This window comes from Vitis riparia, chromosome 12 (genome assembly GCF_004353265.1).
Source record: "Vitis riparia cultivar Riparia Gloire de Montpellier isolate 1030 chromosome 12, EGFV_Vit.rip_1.0, whole genome shotgun sequence".
NCBI classification, from domain to species: domain Eukaryota; kingdom Viridiplantae; phylum Streptophyta; class Magnoliopsida; order Vitales; family Vitaceae; genus Vitis; species Vitis riparia.
The window spans coordinates 17,029,730-17,043,836 of record NC_048442.1 but is presented as its reverse complement, the minus strand read 5'-3'; the positions used below and the strand labels follow the sequence as shown (position 1 = coordinate 17,043,836).

Here is a 14,107-nt window from a genome sequence, read left to right as displayed (position 1 = left end):
AGTTTAACACAAACTATAGGCTTTGTGGATTCAGACTATGCAGGTGACCTTAATAAGCATTAGTTTACTATAGGTTATGTATTTAGATAATCAATTTTCTTGTTGGATTGGATTTTTTGATCCCCGTATAATTTTAGTAACAAATGCAAAATAGAAGAGTAAGCTTCATGTTATGTTGAAGGCAAAAAGTGACAATACAAACAATTCAGATTCATTAGGTTCACATTTGAATGCACAAAGATGAGGAAATAATTGGGCTATTCGGCTAAGCTTCCTAGGTTCAATCTCCTGCTACAATGATCTGCCTCTAGTGTATGCATAGAAAAACAATCTAAATAAGTAACCAAAAAACAAAGCTAAGGAGATCTACCCTTGTTCTTCATGCTCTTAAGTGAAGTGGTTGTTGGTTCCTTTGTTTGCAGATATGCCTTCTTAAGAGCTGTAAACTTTGCTTCTAGGTCGTCGTAGTCCGGCAGTTTTGGATGGACATGGCTCAAATGATTGGGCTGTTGAAGTGGGAATGAATTAGACCGTAGAATATTGTCTGTGCAGTTATCTTGAGTCCGCTCTGGCGGCATTGTCATGGCCCTCAGGTAAGGGGACTGTGCCATTTTTGTCCAAGGACTGGTCATAGTGCCATTACAAGAACCTTGGCTGCCCAAATTATCAGACCTCCCTTCTACTCTTTCTGCTTTCTTGCTCTGCTTTTGGGGTTGTTGAACTGAATGAGCACCATCTAGTGTGGCACCACTTTTGTGGTTCCTTCCATCCTTTTGAGGTAAAGAAGCCCTTTTCATTTCTGGGTTCTTTGGCTCTCCATCCTGAAAAAGGGTGGTCATTCTCTTTTGCTTCCCAGCAGGAACTTCCAACTTATCTATACCGTCACTAGCACTGAAGTAACATGGATTCTCCAAGCTGCAATCAGCAGCCAATTCACAGTTGTGACTGCCTCTACTGTATGATCTCAGCTGATCATATCTGCCTTCCCCAGTCACAAAGTTGCTTCCGACTCCTTCGCAGTGAGCATTCTTTATAATCTTCTTCTGATGTTTTCTCTGGTCATGATATCTATGACCGTGATCTGGAGAACTATTGAATGATCCATCATAATAGACCTCATACTCCATATCCTTAATGTTTTGATTCTCTTGATGCATTGATCTCTTCCTCAATTTTTTCCTGACTGCTTTCTCAGTCTTTCTTGATCTCCCTGAACCTTCCTTGTTCCATGAATCATACTGTTCTATAGAACTTTCATTATGATCAGCTTCAAATATCTCTCCCTTGGGTAGACGGAATGAATTGAACATAAAAAGTCTTTGGTCCTGGAAGCTGCTGTCTTTTGTCCTGGGAGATTGAAACTCTTCTATGTCATCAAGGTAAACCACTTCTTCCTCAGGAAACTGATATGAACTTTCAGATGAAGATTTTGCATCCACCCTTTCTTTCTCCTGCTCCAAAGCTGCTGCATCAATGCTGCAATGACTCCTAATTGAAAACGGGGAATATGGCTGGGGAAAATTCTCTACTTTCTCTGCTTTTTTATGCATCTGGGTCTCTGATTTTCTTGGAAAAAAATGTGAAACTACTGAGCTGCTGGAAGTGCTACATGAAATACCAGAATCTTGGTATGAGTGGCATTGTCCAGACATGATTTTCTTCTTGTTTGTTGATGAATCAACGAATATGGATTTCCCATCCATCTCTTTGACATTTGAGGCTTGAATTTCATATTCTTTCATCTGTAATTGCATGGAAAAATGATCAGACATTTGCCTTCAACATAGTGATAGAATAAAAATAAACATCACCTGTTGTTGTTGCAGTTCAGAACCGTATTCAAGTGCCAAAGGCAGCTGTTGGAGGGAGTTACTCCTAGCTATTTCATCAACCAATCTGTGCTTCATATCATCCGAAACTGACTTTATAGATAGATTCTCTTTTACCTGTGCTTCATCTATTCAATTTAGTAAATCATGAATGAGACCTTACAGAAGAAACCACAAATTAAAATTCACAAACCTGACAGTTCACTAGATTGCCCGGATACAATTCAACAGCTGACATAGCAAATCTCTGACCATACCGCTCTCCAAAGAGCTTCCTAATGGCCCGAAGCTCGGGTAAATCCCCACATCTTGCAGAGGCAAATATAAGACTTGAAATTGCTTCATTGATATCATTCGGACAGTCCCTGAAACCACCAAATTATAACAGAGTGTAGCCAAATGCATAAGCTGAGAGGGAAACTAGTTTTTTGTCAGTCTGTAATCCATACTTGTGCCTGCGAATATAGGAAAGGTTGATGGTGATGAATTCACAGAAATGATCCAACAATTCATACACTGCCACTATGCTTTCATCCTTAAAAAGCTGCTCAGCCTAAAAGAAAAATGTCAAAAAAAAAAAAAAAAAAAATCAGTTAATCACAAGGCTATAGGAAACTAAAAATGAAACTTAGACAAGATCCTAATAAAGAGAGAGTTCATTCTCTCCATGTAATATTTTACTTCTATCACAAATTCCTCAACAGAGCTCTCTGGTTTTCCAGCATCCCAGAGAAGAAAACTAGCTCCTCAAAGGGGCTAATTCAGAATTCCCAAGTGAAATAATCATCAAAAATCAAAATCTACACTAAAACAATTCAACAATTAACAAAAACAACAGAGTCCACAGCAATGGAGGAGTTTAATTAAATCATGGGCCTTTTTTTTCTCTGAAAGGAGCATACTCGTTTGAATGCAACATCTTGATGGCCATTTTTGAGGAGCTCAGCCACATCTTCACGCAATTGCCTCACAATACAACATCTCTTGTTCTTGAGCAGCTTGAGACGGCATTGGATACGCATAATCAGTTTCTTACTGCAACAATTTAACCAACACACAGAGCTTATATAAGCAAAAAACAATCCTTGAATGCAAGTATGCGACAACCCCATAAGTTTTTTTTGGTTTGTTTACCATTTTGAAGCCTTTCTCCACCCAAACAAGATGTCAAACATGATGAGAATTACACACTGCTTGTTGGGTCAAAGAAAGAAGATGATATCAGGAAAACATAGTGACGGTAGTGGTGAATTTAGATAGAGAAAAGACATTTAACATGAATGCAGCTGAAGAATAAGGAAAGAATGAGATGATGGAGAAGAGCCCGTGAAGCACGATGACAGTTGGGTTAATCTTGAGAGGGCGTTAATAAAAGCAGGAGAAGTGGGTTTGAAAAAGAGAGGGAGAAAGAGAGAGAGAGACGGTTCTGGTTTTGCCTAAGAAACTGCTCCACTACCTGGCTGTTGGGACACCTGTAGTGGGGTTTAATTTTTATTTATTTTTTAAAAAAATTAATTAATTACTACATAATTAAGGATATTTTTTCATAATTGTATTCAAATTTTAAGTTTTTAAAAATTTATAAATGAATGTAAAATGGAGTTGAGGATGAATGATCTAAAATATAATATTTTGTTATTTTCTTTGGCAGTTTTTCTGTATGTTTCCTTAACACACACGACACTGACACAACCATGATCATCTTGTTTTTGAAATATTAAGAAAACGGTTTTAGAAAACAAAAACAAAGAAAATGTAGCGAGGTTGTTGGGGTTGCAGTCAAAGGAACTGGTAATCAAACCCACCCTCCTTCTCAGTGTAGATAAATTTGGGGCTGGTGACCAACTCATGGCATGCTAATGTGCAGAGCCCAAGTGGGGTCTTTGCTTAGGCATGGAGGAAAGCGTAGGGAGGCAATGATGGTGCCCATGGACACAGCGTGACTCCCAAATTATTTTCATATTCTTTTTTGTTCTTGAACTGATATTGACAACATGCCACCATCAATTCACAATCACCCACTTCATGTGCCCATGGATAAGTTCGTTCATTTTATAAAAATATAACCTTTTCTTTTCTAAAAATTCTGTGGGTTCAGATAAGTGGTTTTTTTTTTAGATGCTGAAAATTTATGCTGTTTTAGGATTTGAAGTGATGATGAGAGCTACAGACCCATGTCATTTTAGTGATCAATCTTGGTTTTTCTCCTTTAGATTGATGGTACTAGTTTAATTTAAGGAAGCACTTTACTTGTTTGTTATAATGCTTGTCAGAATTGAATTCATTTTTGTAGTTGCCTTGTGTATTTTAGTATTTAAGATGTTGCCAATGAGAAGACATGTCCTTTTTCTTACCCACAGAGTCGAGAGTACTTGTCTAAGCCTAACTGCAAATTTTTTATTATGTTTTTGCCAGTTGTTATACACCTGATTATAGTTATCTTTTGTGCATAATCATTAGAAGGGTTGTTATAAAAAAACTAGGTGAGAATTGTGTATTCATTCACTCAGAGGACGTTTCCAAGGTTTTTCTTAGTTTTGTCATTGACTGAATGTCAATCAAATTGGTCTAAATTTGAAAAAAAGTGCAGTGAGTGGTAAAGAAGTTGATAGAATTAATCAATAGATTAAACCAACCCCAATTTCTACCCCATATACCTTTGACTCAATCAAGTACAGTTGCTTGATGTAAACATGTTCAGGTTGGCTGTCTAGGCAAATGGGTAGGTTTGAGCAACTCAAATCCAACCCAAACTGTTTGGATTAGGTTCCAATTCCATCTATCCAAACCCAAAATCATTCTCAATTAAGTTTCATTATTTAATATATTCTTTTTTTAATGTTTTAAGTTACTTTATATTTTAGTTTTTTGAAGATGAACAATTTGGCAGGTTGCTTTTGGTTTGATCTCCAATACATGCATCGGGTTTGGTTTAGATTTTTCAGCAGTATTGATGCTTTCTGAATTTGCTTGAATCTGATCATTGCATGTTGAGATTTGGACTTTAGACAGAGTTTATATCCATAGAGTTTAGATCATAGGTTTATTGTCAATTTTTTTATTATCTGGAACCTACACAACAGAAGCTCTAAATAGAACTTAGCCGGGGGCATGGTTACTGATGTGTGAATCATTGCTTATTTCAGCTGCATAATTGTGTTTTGTTTTTATGGTTCTATCTCTATGATTGTTTTCCTGCAAAATCAAATGTGACCTGGAGTCAGGCAGTGGAACTAAAGTGTTGGTTTTGATATTGATAATGCTGAGAGCAATGACAAATCTCTGTCTATTACTATAACTTCGGTACACTACATTTTGTTGAGTTATACACTCATACAGAAGTGGTACCTGGAAGACAGTTGTTGCTCTACATTTTAACCCAGTCAAATGGTCCTGATTTTGGTGAATTATATTGCCCAAGGATGAGATATAGCAATGTACTACTATCTCGGTGGAGAATGTGTCACTTTTGTTCAGGCTCATTCTCTATTTCTTGAGCTAATTCTTTGGTCAAATTGTCAGCTCGATCATCCTGTCCACCTGCAAAGGTATAGACCCGAAACGCGAGCTGAAATGCCTTCCAAAGCATCTTTGCACATGCTTTTGTCGTGCCTTTAGTTTTGGACCCAGTTTCTGCATTGGCTGCTGCCTTTGCTTGTCTTCGTTCCTGGAACAAGCCAAAAGAGTAGATAAAGATTCAAGTGTTGTTCTAAGTAAGTTGCAAAGTCAGCAAAAAGTCATATTTCAATCATTCTTACCTGAAGTGCCAGCTCCATGCAGCTTGAAGAGACATCTACCATAGATTCCTTGATTCGCATCAAAATGTTGAAGTCAAAATGAATATTGTGACTTTGAAACCGCTTAGACTCTTCATCTTTGGTTCGTTCCAGTGCATCTAGTTCCCGTTTGATCTGTTTGCAATTTTTTCCTTTTGGGTTAATCATAAAAGAGTTTGATGGTGAGGAAAAGTTCCCAAAGCTTGTTTCTCCATCAAGTATGAAAATTTCACCTTGTTGAAGTAGGACTCAACCTTGTCAAGGAGCTGTCTCAGAGGTGGCGCTACTTTCCAGTTCTGCAGGTCCGTAGCTATTCCTCTCAATTTCAAATACAGAGCTGCTGCCATCCTTAATGTTTCCAGCTTCTTCATTGGAAAATCTTCAAACCTTGCCAGCACCTGCATTCAAGGAATTGATGATTGTAGGTTGGAAGAGCTAAATGATAAAAATTGAATTGAACTCAAATTAAGTTCACCTGGGTCTCATCAGTCAATTCCTCTAGATGTTGCTCCACATGTTTCTGGAATTTAAGTAACTCATCCATGTCCTTTGTTTGGAAGGAGCTAATGGCAACTTTTATTTCCATGATTACTTTTCCGTGCTTTTGAACATCCTCCTCAATCTGTTGAAAATATGCTGATCTGAGACACCAAAAGAAATAAATTAAATGATAAGGCTATATGGCAATATCAAATGATGTGGTTGTGCATGGGAAAGTATAACCTCTTTGTCATCTCTGCTAATGCATCAGCCATTCCTTGTTTTCCACCAGCAGAATCCCCAATGGCAGACGTTCTTCCCTGAGAGTTTTTTCCTTGTAAACTAGATCCTTCCACCTTTCCCTTAAGTGTCCGATACAAGTTGCCCATATGGGTTGATCGCTTCAATTTGTTATTTGCTTTCCTGGGGCGCAGTGCCTTTGCCACAGCAAGTGGTGGAGGAGGCGGTGGGGCAGCTCCCTTTGTCATTGGCATGGGTGCCAGTGGTGGTGGCACTGAACCTTTAGAAGGCAAAATGGGTGGTGGAGGTGGAGCTGTGGTTACATTTAAAGGCAAATTGGAAGGTGGTGATGGTGGCAATGGTGGTGCCGTTGCTTGTTCTTTTGCTCCAGGCATCATATTTGAAGTAAATTTTGAGGATACTGCTGCTACTGACACTGTTTGAGGTGGGCTAGATGGCATTGATGGTGGTGTCACTGCTTGTTCTTTTGCTTTAGCCATCCTATTTGAATTAAAGTTTGGAATTTTAGGCCTGGCGTTTATAGCTTTGGAATCTTGTAGTACCTCATTGGTTACTGTAGCTATTGATTTGTTGGCAATGTTCCCGGCTGCCTGAAGTCTGACTGGCGACAGAGTTGGTGGGAAGTAAATCATGGAAATGCTTAGCTCTAAAGTTGGGCTATTTGGAGATGGGTAGGTGACTTTGTTGTCTGAATAGGATTCACCGAGAATATCCCCAATATTAGAGTCTTCTGTCCTTTCCTCATTGTTCCTCTTGTCTTCATCCATAATATCAAACATTTCTCTTGCTATTTTAATCATGTAATTGAGCTTTGCCAACACTCTTCCGCCTACAGTATGAAATATATATATATATATATATATTACTCATCGTCAAATGATAGTTGCGGTTTGGGAACTTCATTACAGAAGAAAGAAATTATCTTACCAAGTTGCCCCAAACTGAAATTCTCCAAGCTTCCTTCTGCATCGCATCCAAAATCAGCTATCCACTTGTGATTAGTGGCCCATGAGTCTCCAACAGATTTCAGAACATTGTAAAGGTAGACTAATCCCTACACATGGACAAGTTCTTTGGTTACTTTTCTGGCTCATGCACTTAGGAATGGAAAAACCATAAAGTATTTTAAGGCTAGTTCTTGGTAAATGGACCTGATACAAAGAAACTTCTTTCATATCTAAGGTCAGTGTGTGGGGTACAACAATGGGATAAAGCTTGTGAAGATCCTCCACAGTTCCTATCACCAGCTGCCAGAACATGTAAAACAGGAAAAGTTCAAGAAATGAAAATGCAGTTTCAGATCAGGAGCCTTTCTGGCACTACTATAAACAAGTAGAAGTATACCTCATTCATGGGACCAGCTTCATCATATGGAGGAAATCCAATGATGTCTCTAAAGGTCATCACCTTCTTTCTCAGCTCCATCATCATCATCAAGTTTCCTGTCAACCCACATGACTCATCTATCATCATGCCTGCCACATTCTTCTGATTCTTGGTTAGATCTGCACTTCTTGCCTGCAACAGAAACTCTTTTCTAGTCAACATTGTTAATCTCAACTATGATAAATCCATGGAAATTTTTACTCTTGAGGAAGCTAACTGCATATTGTCATACATATTCTCTGTTTTTCCAGAAATCCAATGAACAGTGTAGTAAAACTACATTTTTTTAGGTTGGAACATAATGCTTCTAATCATTTCCTAATTGCAAAGGAACTGATACATTATATGGCTTTAGAATATTTCTCTGGCATTGATTTCCCTGGAAAGGAAGCCCAAGTAAATCATTTTGACATCATAATTGTGCTTTTTCAGTAATGCAGATAATATTGTTATAAATTACATAGCTCTGTGTTTATCAATAGGTAAATGTGTGTTTGCATGTCTGGTCATTTTTTGTAATGCAGAAATAACGTTGTAAATTACATGGCTATGGTTTTTTTTATCAATGAGTGAGTGATCGGTTTGATTCCATTATAGGGGGAGAGAAAATTTTGGCTTGATAAGGAAAGGTTCTTAACCATGCTCTGTATTTAGAGGATTTTTATGTTTGAAATGCTTTCATGTACATGGTTTTATATGCCATGTCAAAGGAGAAAAGAAGTGAGAACATGATGCCAACAACATTTTCCTTTCATATTCAAGATGACAAATTGTGCAGTTACAGGTAGTACCTGGAATACGCTTGAATTGCCTTTGGTCGGCAGTGCAGACACGCCTAGTAACCCAGATTCCATCCAAATCCCTAATGCTGCCTTTTAATCAAACTTTGCTGAGGAAGATGATGTCTGAATTCGAATCTCTTTACCATATACCTCTTGAGCCTTAGGCTGAAGGAATTGGAATAGCGATATATTCTAATAAATGGCTGCTTGTGTTGTGCTTCTTAACAGGGAATTTACATATGTACTAGAGAGAAAGCCATTGAAGGTCCAAAGATGAGAAGAAGATGATTGAAAGGAATTGCAGGGACAAAGCCAAAGTTCAAGGAAAATGGAAGGTTCAAGAGAGACAAGAGCAGCAAGCAACAGCAGCAGCAGCAATGCCTCCGCTTCCTCCTCCTCCTCTGGAGGGCCAAACTGCAAGGGGAACCTCTCACCGGCTAGTTTTTTCTGCTTCTGGTTTGAACCTATAATGGCTAATTCATTCCTCTCCTTCAATTTAGGAATTGGTGGGTTGAAAGTCTGCCACTTGTTTGTGAATTGGAAGCAAATTAACTGCTAACATGGCAATTTGTTTGTTTAATATCACAAACTCAGATTTATTTTTCACTTCCCACTTGATATTACATACTATTTTCTGCCCTGTTTTTACCAATTCTTTGATGCTAAAAATACAGATATACCAAGAGTCAAATCTTACACTAAATTTTGTAGTTTTTATTTTTTTCATTTAAATTTTTTGGTTTAAGGTAATATATTGAATAATTTCTTTGGTGGGGGTACATTTGTTTGATTGGAGTTTAAGTTACCCTGATTTAGAGATGGGCTATTTTTTTTTATATATTTTTATATTTTTATATTTTTTATTTTTGGGCTTGCTTCATAAGAGGTGTGTAGTCTAGGAGCAGTTTTATTACTTTAAATTGAGACATAAGTGGCTTAATCTAATATTGGTAATTCACTAATGCAAATAATTTTGTTGAAGGCTAAATTTAATAATATGATTGGAAACAAAAAGTATGAACAATGTGTTGCAGGTTAAGAAATGGATCAAATTTCCCATTAATGTAATCTAAAATTATTTTTTTCTTAATTGGGTTGGAATATTATAGTGTAATTTGTTTTTCCCAGTTCTTCTTCTGTACCTTTTCTCATTAGCCAAACAGAGTATGAACAAATTAAACAACAATCAAGCATTTCCAAATTTCTGATGAAGATGCTGGATTATATATAATTTCAGAAAATCTATGTTACAAGCTATATACAACTGCAAATGTCTGTTTGTCTGTAACCTTGTCAAACATGTGGATGAAACTATGGCTTAATCTCTCAGAACAAAAACCCTTCCCCATGTTGGGAAGGATTGCAAAGAGAAACCATGAAATGCTAGATTATTCTTCATGGACCTCAGAACAGGACACTGATAGCATACTTGGTAGACAAAATCCTAGCTTTCTTTTTGGGAGCCAAGTTATCTATGACCAAAGAACAGTTAACCAGAACCTTGAACTGCCTCATTTGGACACTTCCTACCACCACCCGTACCGGTACTACTACTTTGATCAGCAAAGGGATTTTCCCACTTTCTCTGTTCTCAATCAAGGCTTGTTGCAGGCCTGAACCAAACTCACTCTTCCCCTTCATCACCACCTTCATCAGAGTTATGTTCTTAGGGCCTTGTTGGAAAGCTGGAAGCCGCCCAGAACAAAGCTGGGAGTCTGAGTACATGACGATGGCCGAGCTGTCCTTGCCATAGATGAAGCCGATGTGCTGGTTCGGGTTATCAGCTTTTACGTTGACAAGAAACTCGGTGTTGAGGCTGAAGTCCATCTGCATGTCGAAGGCCTTGACGTCAAGGTGTTCTACTTGGTAGGACGGGACCTTGGGCTGGAAGACGGTGTAGAAGTAGAAGGTGATGCCGGCGAGGAGGAAAATCAAGATGATGAGGAAACAGTAGCAGCAGCAGATGCATTTCAGGCAGCCTCCACCGGACTTGTGGTGTCCGGAGTGGTACCGGGGGACATTGCGGCGGTATGGGGGTGGGTGGAGGGAGGATTGTTGCTCTAGCATGGCATATTTTTGTGGGGGCATCGAGTTGGCCATGGTGGATGGTAAATGAAGGTCCAAGGCCTAAACCCTTTGGTGGGCATGCAAATTCCATTAGAGGGAGGAGGAGAGGAAAGAGAGGGGAGGGTTTTCTTTGTTTTTTTTTCTTCCTCGTCACCTCAAATGTGGACCAGAGGCTGATGGAGAGAGCGGCAAGGGCATTGTTACATATGTGTGGCCAAAGAGGAACATGAAGCCCTTTGCCTCTCCGGTTTTGATGGATTCCCAAACTGATTTCTATCCTCTGTTTTTGAGTTTCTGTCGTTTTTAGCTTGAATGAAAGAAACCCATCTCCGAATTTTCCTCTTTTCTCATTTTTCTTTAATAAGAAAGAAAATTTCACACACCCAGATGAAATTAATCATATCAAACATCCACATATACAAAATTGACAAACACCCAACATGACAATATCTCCATAACCAAATTATATTAGAAAAACAAATACAGAAACACTTTTAGAGGTTCAGAAACACTTTGCAGCCGATGTGGGACTCGAGGCACAGATGGCTGATCGAGAGTTGCAGGACTTCCAAGAACCAATCCGAGATATGGACACTATGGACACCACAACTGCCTTCACCTTAATCATCACCCTCTTAAGTTTACAATAATTTTTGGATCCTCCCAGAGTACTGTCTATGGTTGTCAACTTGTAGCTCTGGAGAAAAATTTGCCTCTTCTTCGCTCTCTCCTGCCTGTAACTCAAAGAAGTCACCATGTTATATGGTCCCCTCTTTCGCCTCGAAAATGTTCTCCAGCTCCCATTTTCTTCTCCACCAGTCTCAGTTCGATCCAGGATCTGGTACCCTTTGAATCCATGGTCGAAAACTGAGGTGCCGGCCATGGCTGTATACTGAAAAATACCGGGTAGAAGAAGAAAATACTGGGTAGAAGAAGATGGTAAGGCTCTTCTTTTATATACCTGGTGAAGCTTCCTTCATGGTTGGTGATTCATGCATGTGTGTTCAGCGTTTGACCCTGATGTAGACTTTTCCTTTGACTGCTCTTCAGTGTAAAGCATAAGCACCTTAATCAGGAATGCACTACCACATTTCCACACATGGGCTGCATCTATGCCTGTGGTCCAGCTTGTAAAATATGAGTGTATTCACCATTGATGCAATTGACGGTTGGGATCATATGATCAAGCAGTTTTGGAATTGGTTTTGGCGGGGTCCATGAGATGGTGTATGGCGTGCTTCGCAGTACAGGAACAGGGTCTGTGTAAAATAATGGAGATTGTAGCTCCCATTGCTGACCTTTGACTAGCCTATCCTTTTTCTTGGGTCAGCAAAAGTTGAAATGGATATATTTCCAACGATTTTTCTTGTCTTCAATCCATTAAAAAAAGAAGAAGGAATTATTTACAATTTTTCTATTACCTTATTAATATTAATACATATTTTTTTACATTTTACAAGGATAAATATTTAAAAAAATTTCGTTCGATTTTGATCATCTCATTAAAAAACCAATTGATGATCACTGAAGGTAAGTAAATTACTTTATGACATTCAATATCACTCTATGGACCTGTTGGGTAACCTATCCCGGGTTTATGATCAGTATTGTTGCACCTTAATAATTTTGTTCAATATTATGTAGAATTGAAATATTTTTTATTTTTTAAATGTAAAAAAATATAAAATAAATTCAATTGATGGGACTAATTTCTTTTTTCTTTTATAATTTTTGGGAGGTTGGTGGGCCTACCGCCTACGCCATTTTTTACCAACAGAAACACCAGTCCAGTGCCCACTTGCTCTTCCCTTAGATCGCATGGCGGCCCACCAACCCACCTCCACTACCCAGCCGCCCATGGGCCCACGATTGCTGCATGGATGTCTTCCGTCTCCGGCGGCTGTCATTTCTTTCTAGAGGGAAAAACAAAACGTGATCAAATAGAACTTTTTCGTAACACGTTTCATTTTTCCCGACACCAATGTCAATCCAATACTAAATCAAAATATGAAATAAGTGTTAGCATTGTATATAAAAAGATTGGTAGGTGAACAATTCATCGAGACAGATGATATTTGTTTTTTTGACTTCTTGTTGAAAATAATTTGTTTTCAAAATTTAAATTATTTATTTTTTACTTTTTTATAATTTATTATAAATTTTTTATTAAATATAAAAAGTCAAAATATATATATATATTTTTTAAGTAGAAAAAATAATATATTAATTTTTTTTCTTTTTAATATTTACTAAAAATAAAATACTACAAAAACAAACAACCTAATATTTAACACTATTAAGTATTAAGATTTTATTTAAAATTAAGTAAAAAAATAAATACTACCTTAGTCTTAACCTTTTAATATAAGAAACTTAAAAATTCATTCAATATGAAAAGACTTTTTTTTTTCATTTATTAAATTAAAATAATTATAATTACATAATTGTACATAATGATAAGTACCTACCTGAATATTTGATGAGTTGGAATAAATGAAAGAGTAACCTAATATCAAAAGAACTTCTTATTCATTTCATAATGATGTCTCTTGCTATATAATATGATTCTTTTAAAACTAATTATATTACATGACAAAATAAATGGAAGATAACGGAATATCATAAGAAAGAAAGGCTTAATATGAAAAAACTCAATATAACTTATTTTAACGTTGCAGGTCAACATAAAAATTCTTTAAGAAAGATAAAGATATTAGTTTAAAGTTTTTCCAAAAGTAATCGATGAATGAAAGGTTTTGATGATAACAAAATAAGATACTGAAGTTTAATAATTTTAAATGAAACTATTTTAAGAAAAATGATCTTAAAATTTAAAAGGGTCAAAAATAAAATAAAATATCAAGATGAAAGTATATTTTGGTTAAGTTTATCAACCAATTTTGATTGTAATGCCACATAAAGGCTAGAAAAAAGTGCAATCAATTATAGACAAATCATCAAACTTTTCTTTAGCACTCAAATTATAAAAAAGAATGGACCTAAATTGTTATTATTTTTTATAATGAAAATGTCAATTTGAAAGATTTCATTTTAAAATGTTTTTGAAAACCATATATCCTTATACTGTTTTATATAAGAACCTTAAAAGACGAATAGGACTGATGACGCTCCTTAGTGTCTCAAAATTACATTATTTTGACTATAAGTTGTAGAGAGTAAACCGACTCAATCGAGTAGTCAATAGACATGATAGGTTTGCTTCTTAATGATTATCTATAATGTATTAAATGTATAATAGTTAATTAATAAGTTGATTTGGACTTTGAAATTTTTTTCCTAACGATTATAAAATTTGTTTCATATAAAAAGGTTTTTTTAACTCATATTTATATTTGTCCAATGACCCGTTACATTAAGAAGGACTATTGCATTGAGAAGTGACATTTGTATGTATTTATAGTATGATATTTTAAGTCATATCATATTATAGTATGAAAATAATAATGAGATTATAGTATGATTTTTTTTAATATTATAAAAATTTTATTAAATATAAAATAACTTT

At 36.6% G+C, this 14,107-nt stretch overlaps 3 protein-coding genes and 1 long non-coding RNA gene across 5 annotated transcripts; 1 reads left to right on the top strand and 3 right to left on the bottom strand.

The window, feature by feature from the left end:
• Positions 1-151: 151 nt before the first annotated feature.
• Positions 152-3,202, bottom strand: LOC117926317. The gene is made up of 6 exons (XM_034845405.1): positions 2,964-3,202; positions 2,732-2,864; positions 2,279-2,382; positions 2,023-2,194; positions 1,812-1,946; positions 152-1,742 (listed from the first exon to the last, which is right to left on the bottom strand). The coding sequence occupies exons 1-6, from the start codon at positions 3,002-3,004 to the stop codon at positions 357-359; spliced, it is 1,971 nt and encodes a 656-aa protein (XP_034701296.1). The 5' UTR covers positions 3,005-3,202; the 3' UTR covers positions 152-356.
• A 1,873-nt stretch (positions 3,203-5,075) lies between these two features.
• On the bottom strand, positions 5,076-8,605 carry LOC117926345 (uncharacterized protein At4g04980-like). Of its 2 annotated transcripts, none has more exons than XM_034845438.1 (9): positions 8,524-8,605; positions 7,691-7,864; positions 7,498-7,593; positions 7,274-7,400; positions 6,329-7,175; positions 6,081-6,246; positions 5,839-6,003; positions 5,588-5,740; positions 5,076-5,496 (listed from the first exon to the last, which is right to left on the bottom strand). In XM_034845438.1, the coding sequence occupies exons 1-9, from the start codon at positions 8,584-8,586 to the stop codon at positions 5,293-5,295; spliced, it is 1,995 nt and encodes a 664-aa protein (XP_034701329.1). In that variant the 5' UTR covers positions 8,587-8,605; the 3' UTR covers positions 5,076-5,292. The 2 variants fall into 2 exon arrangements, with proteins under 2 accessions (XP_034701329.1, XP_034701330.1); XM_034845439.1 differs by having other exon boundaries at positions 5,860-6,003.
• LOC117926346 lies at positions 7,301-9,120 on the top strand. Its single transcript, XR_004653114.1, has 2 exons — positions 7,301-7,388; positions 7,529-9,120. It is a non-coding gene; the product is annotated as an uncharacterized LOC117926346 (long non-coding RNA).
• A 798-nt stretch (positions 9,121-9,918) lies between these two features.
• Positions 9,919-10,614, bottom strand: LOC117926046 (NDR1/HIN1-like protein 6). The gene has a single exon (XM_034845132.1). The coding sequence runs from the start codon at positions 10,612-10,614 to the stop codon at positions 9,919-9,921; it is 696 nt and encodes a 231-aa protein (XP_034701023.1).
• Between the last annotated feature and the right edge of the window lie 3,493 nt (positions 10,615-14,107).

Excerpts from the sequence above, each read along its gene's own strand:
- LOC117926317 (XM_034845405.1), bottom strand. The coding sequence starts at position 3,004 with ATGTTTGACATCTTGTTTGGGTGGAGAAAGGCTTCAAAATG. Across the intron at positions 2,195-2,278 it reads TCCTATATTCGCAGGCACAA|GGACTGTCCGAATGATATCA; the intron begins GTATGGATTACA and ends TGGTGGTTTCAG. Across the intron at positions 1,947-2,022 it reads GCAATCTAGTGAACTGTCAG|GTAAAAGAGAATCTATCTAT; the intron begins GTTTGTGAATTT and ends GATGAAGCACAG.
- LOC117926345 (XM_034845438.1), bottom strand. The coding sequence starts at position 8,586 with ATGGAATCTGGGTTACTAGGCGTGTCTGCACTGCCGACCAAAGGCAAT. Across the intron at positions 7,594-7,690 it reads AAGCTGGTCCCATGAATGAG|CTGGTGATAGGAACTGTGGA; the intron begins GTATACTTCTAC and ends ATGTTCTGGCAG. Across the intron at positions 7,176-7,273 it reads TTTCAGTTTGGGGCAACTTG|GCGGAAGAGTGTTGGCAAAG; the intron begins GTAAGATAATTT and ends TTCATACTGTAG.
- LOC117926046 (XM_034845132.1), bottom strand. The coding sequence starts at position 10,614 with ATGGCCAACTCGATGCCCCCACAAAAATATGCCATGCTAGAGCAACAA.